Source organism: Mesoplodon mirus (genome assembly GCF_964341445.2).
Source record: "Mesoplodon mirus genome assembly, chromosome: 20".
NCBI classification, from domain to species: domain Eukaryota; kingdom Metazoa; phylum Chordata; class Mammalia; order Artiodactyla; family Ziphiidae; genus Mesoplodon; species Mesoplodon mirus.
The window spans coordinates 35,546,797-35,560,023 of NC_138996.1; the positions used below are offsets into that span (position 1 = coordinate 35,546,797).

At 41.1% G+C, this 13,227-nt stretch overlaps 1 protein-coding gene across 1 annotated transcript; it reads right to left on the reverse strand.

Annotated features, from left to right (window-relative positions):
- Positions 1 to 2,894: 2,894 nt before the first annotated feature.
- On the reverse strand, positions 2,895 to 8,375 carry SPATA4 (spermatogenesis associated 4; the record flags this gene model as incomplete). Its single annotated transcript, XM_082608712.1, is given in 10 exon segments — positions 2,895 to 2,937; positions 2,939 to 3,020; positions 4,195 to 4,308; positions 6,030 to 6,088; positions 6,090 to 6,245; positions 6,351 to 6,448; positions 6,450 to 6,470; positions 7,077 to 7,103; positions 7,323 to 7,425; positions 8,164 to 8,375. Coding segments are annotated over 10 exon segments (915 nt in total).
- Positions 8,376 to 13,227: the final 4,852 nt, after the last annotated feature.

Consider the following 13,227-nt stretch of genomic DNA (forward strand, 5'->3'; position numbering starts at 1 on the left):
ATTCTGACTTCAAGATTTACGAAATGAATGCACACTAGGAAGAATAGTACTTTGATACTCAAGCTGTTTTACAAGATTTATAATACAGGTGTTCTGTCTAATTAGGGAGTGAGCTCATATAACTAGAATAATGGTGGTTTTTATTATCTTTAAACTTGTTGCATTTAAAATACTTTAAAATTTTTCTTAAGCTTCTTAAAACAGAAAACAATATATATTATGTACCTGTCTATCACACTGACCTACTTCTAACTCCACAAAAAAAGCATTTTAGCCTTAAATTCCATTTTATAAAGAAAATAGTTAATATTATAGAAGAGAATGTATACAACTCAGAGATGCAATGGGTAATGTAAATCGTATCTGAGACTAACACACCATTGTAAAGCAATTATACTCCAATAAAGATGTAAAAAATAAATAAATAAATCGTATCTGAGAAGTACTTTTTAACCCTTAGTGATACGTGTAATTCAGATTTTTTTTTTTTAGGTGAGGGGTATTATTAATTGGCATATATGTACTGAAATCTCCTCACTTAAAAGGTGGCAGTCTAAATCCTACTATCATTCTCTGTTTTGTTTTAAAATAGATTTAAAACCCTAATTTGTGCTTTAAATACTTCAAAGATATTAAGTTATACATATATAAACAATTGTTACATTCTTCTGTATTTTTAATGAATGCAGGAAATAATATTTTAATGTATAAAGTATGAAAAAGATCTTACAAGTCTTTATCACATGAAGACCATTGAGGTATAACCCAATATTTGTCTAAAACCTAAATTTGATTGATTCAAATGCAATTCTATTATTCCTTGACTTCAACAATGTTCTATACCTTAATATTGACTATTAATTCTTCCTAGAATGTCAGTTGACTATGTTGATCTGTATGTGTCTTAATATGAAAAACAAAAGTTTTAAAAATTTATAAAGTTAAATTTCATTGTTATGTTTAGTATGCATGAAAACCCAAACAAAGAACACGAACTTGTTTTTATTTGAAGGTGTCCATATTACTGATAATGTAGACAAATTATTTTGCAAGTTTAAGTATGCTTTTATGAAAGAAGTCTCATTAGGCAATGATTTTAATAAATACTGCAGTTAAAGCCAGGTATGACACAGTTAAGTGCTAAGATGAACATCCGTCTTGTCCCTAGAACCACCAGTGAGAGGACACCATCTCTCGCTGAATTCTGGGTTAAAGTCCTCAGAGGTGTGGAGGGCTGCGCCGTCCATCTGGGTTATCACCTGGCTTAGAAACATAGAAAATCATGGGACTGGACTGTTCAGGAGGATGATTCTCCACTTGTAAGAAACACTGACTACAATAAACCCCGGAATTAGTATAAGAGAGAGAAGAAAGAGGCTTACTAATTAATATAAACAGCGTATCACAGAAGCTTCCATTCCCGTGATAAGCATTCCGCCAGTTGACTGAAAGGTTCTGTTCCTACAGGGGCTGCTGTACCTCCTACAATAGTTCACTGCTTCCTTCTGTCAAAGATCTTTGTGAACAAAATGACCTTTTCCTTCGATTTGCCTGAAGCGTTGGCTTCTGTCGACACAACTCATCTGAAGAAGCTCTTGACGTTCCCTACTTTCACCATATCCCCGCTTCCTTCATTTCCTTAGTCACTATGAAATGAAGCTTCCAGACCCTCCTGTATTCTCAAAACTCTCCGTAGGTCCCACAGGGGTCTTGGGAACTTAACCAAGGTCAGGCCATGAGTGATTAGCTTTTTCAGGAGATTGAACACAGAGTCAAGAGAATAAACTTATTATTTGACTGTTTATCCAAATCTAATCCTTTTCTCTGGACGTTTCTCTAGCTGAGCTTCAGAAGACTTGTTTCTAAAATCCTTTCCTAAGGAACTATATATTATGGTTTAAAAATTATTTTCATAATTTTCTAAAGCTTTCCCAAGAAGTCATCGATTTCATCAGGGCTCTCGATAATTTCTTTTACTAAATATTACCTATCCAGAAGGGTAAGATTAAACAAGGAAGTCTCTGGAGGTAGAAATTCTAATTAAACTCTCTAAGGCTTCAAAAGTGCAGAAGAACGAATAGAGTTTTGTTGGAAATTGACAAGCATATCATGGGATTCAGCATTAGTAATACTCATCTTGGGAGTCAAATGACACTATTAATGAGATAGCATAAAAACGTGAATAATTCCACTTGAAGAAAAATTTCCAAATATGAATTTTAAATTACCAAGAATATATGAAATATCATCAGTCTTTCAGGATATCACTGCTTTTGTTTCCCTTCAGTAAAAATATGGGGCATGGCAGCAAGCAGGAGGCATTTTTTTTAATCAAACTAAATTGTTTGCTAAACACCAAGTAAAACATGGTTTTCCTTCCCCACAACTCAGTATCAACAGGAAAGATGACTATTTTCTTTTTGATGGCTTAAGTAAAGTTATTTATGGAAGTGGGCAAGATTTTCTATGGGCCTATGTATAATAGTAATAATCGTTCAGAATAAATTTTGTCGATGAACATGACGTGTAAATAAATAAATATCAGGCATATTAGTAGCGTGGCTCTTTTCTTTCTAGTGAGGAAAACATATTACAAGGTAGATTCGCCATTCCTACAAAATTTATGAGAAAGAATTCTTACTCGTCTTGGTGAATTATGTTTAACTGTACCTTTAAAATTATTTTTGTTCATTCTATACTAATTAAACTGATTTTGTATTTTCAACACTACTAGGTGCAGGTGTTGAATAAATGGTTGTTGAATTGAATTAAAAAATATGTTCTTCAGCCCAACTATAGATAAGACACCCCTTTAATTTACTTATCATTGAAATATATCCAAGACTAGGTGATTGTATCCCTTTAGAGTGGCAAGAGGTGGTGGCATCGCTTCTTCAAAGCCCACTAGACAGGTGCTCTTCTGGGTTCCTTTTCCATGTTTCTGATAGGTTTCATAGAGTCCAAAGAATGTTTTCCAGCTTGCTTCATGTGAATTTCTTTAAGTGGATTGCCACCATTACCTGTATTTGGTGTAATATTTAAATAAAATTAAAATCCATTTGTGGTTATTAAATATGTAGACGACCATCTGTGTTTCTAACATACCAGACATATGCAGAACGGTTGGCAACAGGCCTAGCACCGGTTAGTCTAAATGCCTGGTAAACAGAATATTTAAAGCATGCATTATCGTAGTCAGAAATACAAAACCTGAATGCCACCGTCTCCAAAAGTCATCGGTGGAGCCTAAAAATACCCAGGGCTTATTTTGGTGCATCTGATACTGAATATGACTCAACTATTTTTAGATGTTGCTTCAGAAAGCAGGTAAGGCAACAGTGCCGTGATTTTAATAGTGCTTAGATTTGGCAAATATGCAGAATTCATAATTCGGTTTCTAGAATTCTGCACTGAGGCATCCAAGCTGGCCACTCAGACTCATATGAGGGGCCAGTGACAACTAAGAAATCTACATTCCCTTGGTGCATTACTTTGCTAGATGCTAGATTTAGGTAAACAAAGAGAGGAACTTAAGTGTTAAGAAAAAAAGGTAACAACCTTTCTTACAATTAATTTTTGCCACTCGATTTGATAATCAGAAGCTTTTCAGATGAACAGCCTGTGATTTCAGTACCATTATGTGCAATTTTGGTATATGTTGTCAACCATTTAAACACGTAAAAACCATTCTTAACTTGCAGGCTATACCAAAAAGTCAGGCAGAGGCTGACTTTGGCCCCTGTTTGGCTACAGTTTGCTATGGTGTTAAGTGCTTTCTGAATTAACAGGATTTAAACTCGTGGCTTCTTGTAAAACAAGTGATGGGGAAGTCTAGGTGTGCAGGTTGTCTGTATCTGCCTTAGGACTGATTCATCATCCAGCTGCTACAGGATTGAGTTTTGAGCTCTGCCAACGAGCTTCCCCTGTTTCAGACGCACTTTTTAAAGCTGAAATCGGAATTGAAACGGCTCCTATAGTAGCAGGCAGGGAAACGCTGGCCTGGGATTTTCCCCTGTTGTGACTGGTCCTTGGCGGACAGCATGCTCCCGCCACCTACCCAAAAGCACACACATCAACCTGCTGCACCGTTCTAGACTGAATGCCTAGACCAACATTTTAACTATTTTGAAATTTTAAACAAAGAAAACAAAAACATCATTTTTAACAAGTGAAAAAACTTTAAAAACTTACAACACACAGGAGCAACTATTTCCTTCGAAACGACTGAGTTACATTTGCACCCAGAGGCTTGGGCAGGACCATGACTGAAAGTTGATTCTCCCACTGTTGGTTTGACCTCAAACCATTCTATAAAATGTAAACAAAAATTCTTTCTTAAAAATTCACTATGGCCATGGTTAAAATACGACACCAGTTTTAAATTAAGCAAATTACTTAGACATCTGTTGTATCATATTCCTGAGAGCAGTGTGGATATGTAGGTTAATAACCCTCTCCACCATGGTTCACATCTCTGATGCACAAAATAGTTGCTTTAAAAAAGTTACTTTAAAGACAGTATCCCTATGTTCCTATTAGTCTTTTGTTAAGCCTTTTTTGTTTAATTCAACCAATTTATTTATTTTATTTAAAAATTTTTTGGCCACACAGTGTGTGGGATCTTAGTTCCCTCACCAGGGATCGAACCCACGCCCCCTGCGTTGGAAGCACGGAGTCTTAACCACTGGAAGCTCCAGTAAGCTTTCATTCAATAGTAATATATGTACAGAAAAATGAACAAATCGTATGTTTACAGTTTGATGAGTTTTTGGAGTGAATCCATACCTGGGTGCCATCACCCAGATCCAGAAATAGTATAGTGCTAGCACCCCGAAATCCCTTCCTGTCTCTCCCATACAGTACCCTAAAACGAAAACTCTGTCTTGACGTCTATCGTCATAGGTTAGCTTTACATGTTTTTATATTTCATATGAATAAAACAATACAGTATCTATTTCATTTTGCAAACATTTTTTATACTGTGAAAATAGTGACAAAATTATTTTCCATGTTTCCCATATTTCTTATTAACTAATTCTATCAACTGCATCACTTGGGCGTCGGTTTCATTGTGCTTCTAAAGATCACCTACTCCTCAGCAGCTCACCCTCACTGAGGCTGGAAGACGTGTCTAAGGTCATTTCTGCTCATCAGCCATGCCCTGTTTATGCTTAAACACCACCCTGGTCAGTAACATTCCCAGAACTGTGATTATCACAATTAATTACTTTGGCTGCTTAAAATCAGCAGTCTCAAAAATCAACACTGGTGATAACAGAATTCTGTTCAAGAATCGAAAGTGTTGAGGTATATCCATGGCTAAAGAGAAAATGTGTTCCAAAGAAGACAGCAGAGATATAGGTTAGCTTTGCACTAAGATGGACATTTAAACTGATGACTAAATAGAATGGTTGTGTTTCGTTCCAGGAATTCCCACAAGACCCAGTGAGTGGAAGTAATAGTGAGATAGACTAAATGTAAGCAAATATTTGGTATAAAAAATAATGATACCTGATTTTGCAGTGTTAAAAAAATAACTTGACAAAACGAAAATGCTGAACAACAAAAGAACTGAAGTGGGGAGGGGGCTGGTAGGGAGTGGTCAGTGTCCTAGTGTTGTAAGGTCCTTACAGTTTGAGGAAGAGAATAAAGATATTACTCTTAGACTAAAATAAATATGCATGTTAAAATTTCTAGCATAGCACTAAAGAGAGTAGAAATTTATAATTTTCCAAATTAGTAGGGAGGAAAAAAGTCTTTGGATAAAAGTTCAATCCAAAAGAAGAAGAAAAATAGGTAAGACAAAAACAAGAAACAGAGAACAAATTAAAAGCACAAAATAATATGATAGATATGAATACATATATGGTAATAAGTATGACTGAATTAATAACAATAAAAGTCACAGTAGATGAAATTACAACAGTCTATGAATCAGGGCACAGTGGCAGGCTTTTCTTTCATCTGTGCTCAAGAAGAGCCTTCTTAAGCTTGGAAGAACCCAGTTGACTATTTCCAAGAAAACTTACCTGGATAGAGTTTTCTGCTCAATTTTCTTTGCAACATTTGTAACAGGAAGAGGAACTCTACGTTCATTGTTGAGCTTGTTCGGATTGCCTATTAATTCTGATAACCTAATGTTATCTTTAATAGACTTTGAAGCTGTCGATCTGGGGACCAGGGGCAACTGCATCTGGTAACTGTAGTCTGTGAAATTCACAAGGTCATCCTGGATACTTTTAATTCTGGAAATAAAAAAATAAATATTGTTGACAAGCCCCATTTTAGTAATAAGGTTTATATTATCAAAAGTTTCATATTATATTACTAGAAAATTCCAAATAACTCACTCTCGATGTGTTAACAAGGTGTACACCTCCTGTATCAGTATTTCAGGTACTCCGGCTTTACAATGAATTGTTCCATGGATTAGTTCTTTAGGTAATCTAGGTTTTTTTTCTCGCCAGGAACTGTAATAGTAGAAAGAGAATATTTTCCCCATAAGAAGTTCTATAAAAATCTCCAATTACTGGGCTACCCTGGTGGCGCAGTGGTTGAGAGTCCGCCTGCCGATGCAGGGGACACGGGTTCGTACCCCGGTCCGGGAAGATCCCACATGCTGTGGGGCGGCTGGGCCCGTGAGCCATGGCCGCTGAGCCTGCGCGTCCGGAGCCTGTGCTCCGCAACGGGAGAGGCCACAGCAGTGAGAGGCCCGCGTACCACAAAAAAAAACCCCTCCAATTACTGTGAATTCACTTTAATCCCTCTTTAATCCTCAACTAATATTTTGAGGTTTAACATGTTAATTATTAAAAGTTATTATTACTCAGCAAGAAAATCAACCATTATATCCCACTCCAATTTGAAATGAGTATGCTCAGTTTCACAGGTGACTCGTGACATAAACTTTAATATAACCTTCTTTTCAATACAAGGAAACAAGCTGCCTACCCAGCTGCACTGCGGCCTAAAGCACGGCCACACACGCATATACAGAGAAATCCACGACCTCAAGAATACACCTCTTCAAATATAAACTTTTCAACAGTTAAAAGTGTCATTGATTGCTAATTTACCTTTTCCAACTGCGCCCAGTTATCCAACTTGACTTTTAAAGAAGTTCCTTTTTTTTTTTTTTTTTGCGGTATGCGGGCCTCTCACTGTTGTGGCCTCTCCCGTTGCGGAGCACAGGCTCCGGATGCGCAGGCCCAGCGGCCACGGCTCACGGGCCCAGCCGCTCCGCGGCACATGGGATCCTCCCAGACCGGGGCACGAACCCGCATCCCCTGCATCGGCAGGCGGACTCTCAACCACTGCGCCACCAGGGAGGCCCAAGAAGTTCCATTTTTAAAGGATGACAATTTAAGGTCCCAGGGGTAGTGTACAGTGAATATTTCTGCTATCAGCAAGCCATTTGAAAAATCCTTGATCCATAACAATAAGGAAATAAAATAAACTGCAGTTACTTACACAGTTTGTGATTATGGTTCATTAACACCAATTTAATATACTGTACCGACAGCAACTTACAGAATGTTGTTGTACCATTGCTCCAAGGAGGACCTGCTATGGAATAGCCTTTGGGTAAGATGACACACACCAAAGGCCATGGTGCTCTTTTTATGAACCCCAAACTATTCATTTGTATCGAACCTGCATTTTAACAAGATGCCCATGTGATACCTAGGTACACTGACATTTTCAGGCGTGTCTTTCTTGAGGAATACCGAAATTAGTAAACCAGAGCCCTTGCCTGCAACAAAGTCATTATTTTTATGGAATTTAGTTTGCACGCCCAGAGCAAATATTAACTGCCACCAGTATTAATGTCCGATGTCTCTGAAGAAAGAGGCTGGACTCTTTTACATTTTTTTGTAGTCACCAAAGCAGTCTGCATTAGCTCAAGTCTATGTAATGATTGATTGACTGATTGACCGATTGAGTGAAATGCTCCATCCTATTTTTTCAGGTCGGCTCCCCAAGAAAGCAAGCGGTGTGTGTGTGTGAGTGTGTGAGTGTGTGTGTGTGTGTGTGTGTGTGTGTGTGTGTGTGTGGTGAGCGGGCGGGGGCAATCCCAGGAGAAAGCCCCTGCGCGGATCCCGGGGCTGCTCGGCTCCGACCGAGGCTCCCGCCAGGCGGCGGGGGCCGGCCCTGCTCCAGCACGTGCTGATGTTTCTGGGGAAGAAGCTGAGATCCAGGCCCTGGAGCCAGCGCAGAACCGACGGAGACAGGCGGGAGCTCTTCGGGGGATGCGGATAGACCAGACACTTCTTAGGCCTCCCTCTCATGGGAGCGGCTGGACGTGGCGCAAGTGACGGTGACTTGGGTACCGTCGGCAGTGTCAAACGCTCTCCTCCCAGACCGGTGGCAGCCATGGCGCCTTCTGGGTTTCTATGGCAGCACAGGGGGCGGGACCTCGGCGGGGCGGGACCTCGGCGGGGCGGGACCTCGGCGGGGCGGGACCTCGGTGGGGCGGGGCCTCGGCGGGGCGGGGCCTCGGCGGGGCGGGGCCTCGGCGGGACTGGGGGCCCGGCGCGGGCGCCCTCGGCCTCGCGGGTCCTCCAGTTTGGGGTCCTGCAGCTCCGGGTTGGCGGACGCGCTTCCCTGGCCTCACTGAGGATTCGGTTCCGGGAGCTTAAGCCTTGGGCGGAGCTTTCAATCTCCGTTTTAATTGGTGTGAATAATAACCGGTTTAGAGCCCGCCCTTAGAAACTGACATTTTGAATATCGTGGTTTCTGCCCCGTCGAAGGCCTAGTTTCAGTCAAGAATTTGGAGGAGGTTTTGAGGACCTTTCAGAGGACAAAGACAGTTTTTGTTTGGAAATTGGAAACGATAGGGTTTTGTTCCAAAATGCCAATGAAAAAAATCTTCAAAATTAAAATGAATAGATGCTTAATGGCTACAAAATTTAACGTACCTATTTCCTTAATTATTACGCTGTGTTCATAAAAATTACATATTTGAAAGCAATTTGTAAATTCGATTTCCACACTTCACAAAGATGCCCCAGTAGGCATGATTCATTCATTCATTTGAAAAATATTTATTGAGTCCCTACTAGACCCTGAGCTAGTCACTTGGGGTTTATCAGTGAACAGTACAGAGGGGAAAAAAAAGGATTGCAGAGCAGGGACAGACAATTATAAATTAAATATTTACACAGCAGAGTTGTTAACATCCTTTAGAAAGTCTTACAGTAAGAAAAAAAATGTGGTTCGTAATACATATTATTGCACAAGATAAAATATGGGATAGGTCTTGAGAGTGGAGCTTTGTAATATTTTGTTGAATGTGTATTCATAGACATGTTTATTAATCAAGTAAACCAATGTGAGTCTGTATGTGGTGAAAAAGAAAAACAAAAACGGAGCTATACAAGTATTTTTTCTTTGCCCAATGTGTTTTTCACGGATGATTCATTTACTTGGTGAACTTTTTTTTTTGAGGAATTATTACTCGGTGCTTTGCTATGCACTAGGTCTTCACTATTCAATATGGTAGCCACTAGCCCCACGTGGCTGTTCCGATTTAAATTTAAATAAATTTCAATAAAATAAAGTGAGTAACACTGGCTACATTTCAACTGCTCAGTAGCCACATGGGGCTTGTGGCCACCACATTGTACAACACAGATACCACAGTATCCCTGCAGGAAGATCTATTGGGCAACTGTGCACTAGATTATTTATAGAAGGTACAGAGATATAAATACCTGAAAAAAGATCATGCACCCTGAAAAGCTCTGCCATGGTAAAAATATATTAGTATCAGGGAGGAAGCAAATAATTTGGCCTGAGGGAGTGTAGGAGTCCTCTCAGAGGAGGTGACCTTTGATGTGAATCGTATAAGGCAGTATTTTGGACTGGTTAAGGCAGAGGCTTTGGAGCACCAGGTCTATTTTTTATTAGTTATGTGACTTTGGGCAAGTTATTTAACCACTTTTATTTGTAAAAGATGGAAATAGATAGGATAGACCTCACAGGGTTGTGTTGAAGGATTAAATTAACAAGTTAAACGAGTGAAGAGCCTGGCACAGTGTACACACATAAGGGCTCAGTAAGTTTAAATGATATTTCTAAGACGATCATGGAAATCTATGGAATGAAGAGGGGGGGGTCAGTTCCACACAGTTACTAGTGTGAGCAGAAGCAGACATGATCTATGATATGATCGTTTTTTACGAGTTTTAAGGAATAACAAATAACCCATTAAGGTCAGAGAAAGTGTTTTAGGCTTTGGCATGTGGGGCTACCCCAAGATTTTGGTGGTGATGGCTAGAGAGGTAAGTTAAGGCTATAGATTGGGGCTTGACTGAGAACAGTCTTGCTGAGGAGTTAGAATTTTTTCCTGTAGCAAATGTGCCAGTTGTGAAGCAAATAGGTCTCTGTTTCAAATACACCCTTCTAGGTTCTGCCGCATGGAGTTGGAACTCGGCCCTGTAGTTTCTCCTTTGCTGAGTTGTATTAAATCCTGCCGCTAGGGGGCACTAGAGAGCGACCAGGAGGCCAGAGGAAAGGAGAAGGGCTGTTTGGATGAAGGTCCCCATGGCAACAAAGCTCCAGCGGGCAGGGGCAGTCGGTGCCAGCGTCCAGGTTGGGCTTTTTTGGTTTGTTTTTGTTTGTTTGTTTGTTTGTTTGTTTTGCATTCCCGGAGCAGGTTTCATCGTACTCCCTCAGAGGTTTCAGCGACCACTGAGAAGCGCTCAGAACTCCAAGCCCCAGATTTTACTCTAGGACCGCTCCTCTGAGCATCTGCTGTATACGCTGCCCGTTCCAAGGTCTGTAGGGCTTTCCCTTCAAGTTCTAGACTCTCAGAACCCCTGTTCCTTGCCTTTGCTCTCCAGCACGAGGGGTCTGTCTCTGTTCGTTTGATGGTCTCATTTTAGTTCCGTTTGACCGTTTCCTTATATTAAATTCTTGTTGAATTCGTGGCGTTACTCTGCTTTCCTGCTGAATCATACATTGCTTCATAGTCGGAGTAGCTCATCTACGTGTTACCAGGGCAGCTAAAGAGCCTGCTACTCCCGTTCACTGGATCCACGGCATCACGAACAGAGTGGACCAGCCGGATATTCTGTGGGACGATACGACACTCAGAAGCCTCTGCTGATCTTGTGGCAGAGCCAGAAAATTGATTTGACCTGCGGCAGAATGATGAACGTGCACTGCTTGTCCTGCTCAGAAAAAGCAAGCGGCTCTTTGTGGTTCTTGCAGGCTGTTAGAGAGGAGAAAAAGTACTTTGCAGATCAGTAGCAGCGTAGCAGATGCTAGGGATTGTGGCGATTTATTCCAGTAAAGATACTGAAGCAAAGCAGCACCCTACGGTCCTTGTCCCCCAGGTCCTCCGCCTGCCCTTTGTCTGTGGAAAAGCCTTAGCCAAAGAATAAGTTTAATCAGAGAAGTGAGAAAATGCAGAAACAAAGACAAACAGTCAAAGGAGACCAAACAGTACTAGTTTAGTCATTAAGCAAAGTCAAGGACCTTTAGTTCCTTCTCAAGGTCTATAGATGATATTCTGAGCCGTGTCCTGTGAGCTGTCTTACAGATACCGAAACCCACACCAGGTGGGGAAGTTAACTACGTGATGACCAGGCTGTAGCCATGACATAAGCTGCCGCAATTCCGAGAACTGGCCTCAAGAAACGGAAACAAACCGACCCTGGAACCGAAGATTAACTGTTCCTAAAACTATCAGGATGACCGAGTTCAAGATGACCGTCAGAGCTGCCTGTGCTGGTTCTGCAGGCAGCGCCACCTCTCTGCCCAGAAAAGCTCTTGCCCACTGGTTGCCAAGGGGGGCAGCTGGCCTTTGGACACGAGTCCGCCCTCCCCTTGCCGCCCTGGTTACCGGCATCCAAAATAAAGCAAACTTTCCTTTCCACCAGCCTGGCCTCTTAACTGGCTTTGGAGCGGCGAGCAGCCGGACCCCGCTTTCAGTTACAGTACCTCAAATGGAAAAGCAGCTACAACTGAAGTTACCTCCTGAACAAGCTCACTAATCCACAGTCATCCTCTATGACCCAGCCAACTTCTGCGCAAGCCAAACAGCCCTTGCAGTCAGTAACTGTTGTTGACCTATGTCAACATAAGAAAATTCAGAAGAGCTTTACTTGATACGAGTATTTTGTTGATTGAGAAGCAAATGTCAGACAGGGAGACTTGCAACAGAAAGTGCTTAGAAGCTGGCTTTAGGCAATTACAGCACAGTTTATAAAGTGTAAATGTGTGAGGACCTTCAGCCCTCCGGACCCGTGGGTTCCACATCTGTGGATGTAACCTATCTCAGATAGAAAATATTAGAAAAAATAATTCCAGAAAGTTCCAAAAGGCAAAACTTGAATTTACCTCCTGCCAGCACCTGTTTACATAGCATTTACGTGGTATTAGGAATTATAAGTAATCTAGAGATGAGTTAAAGTATGAGTTAAAGTTAAAGTAGGGTGTCCATAGGTTATAAGCAAATACCATGCCATTTTTTTTAAAGTTAATGCTTGTCTATTTTCTTTTCTTTCTTTTTTTTTTTTACATCTTTATTGGAGTATAATTGCTTTACAATGGTGTGTTAGTTTCTGCTTTATAACAAAGTGAATCAGCTATACATATACATATGTTCCCATACCACGCCATTTTTTATAAGGAACTTGAGCATCCCGGGATTTTGGCATCCTCAGGCATTCCAGGGGGACTGGAACCAGATCCGTCACAGATACTAAGTGGCGACGGTGCCCTCTTTTCTATTGTGATTGGTTACTGGAAACGTACACTCCTTTTCATTGTATAAGCTCACTCACCGGTAGCCACCTAGCTAGGAAGCTGTAAGGTCACACCGACAGGGAGCAAGCTTAAAGTCTATTTAAGGTCAGCATCAGCATTTGGGCAAGTCTGGAGAGCTCAAGTTTTAGTTAAGTGGCTAAGGGTACTTGGTCTAGGGGCATTTTCAAACTGTGGCCTCGGTTTTGATTTCTCAACACCATACCTCTCTTCCACGTTGGAGCTGGGGGCGGGGTGCAGACAGTGAGCACCTGCTGTGTTCTGCTCAACCAGGGACATCTGTGCTGTTCTGGACGTAACCGGCCCCCACCTGCTTCTGCCCACGGGGAGGTGGGGAGGTCTCCCTGATTCTGGAATCAGACAGAAGGTTCACTCAGGCCTCCTACTGAGCCATGTCCTTCTACTTAGACTATGTCCATCTTGAGGTGATATTTGAAAAGAGACCTCAAGTTCTTC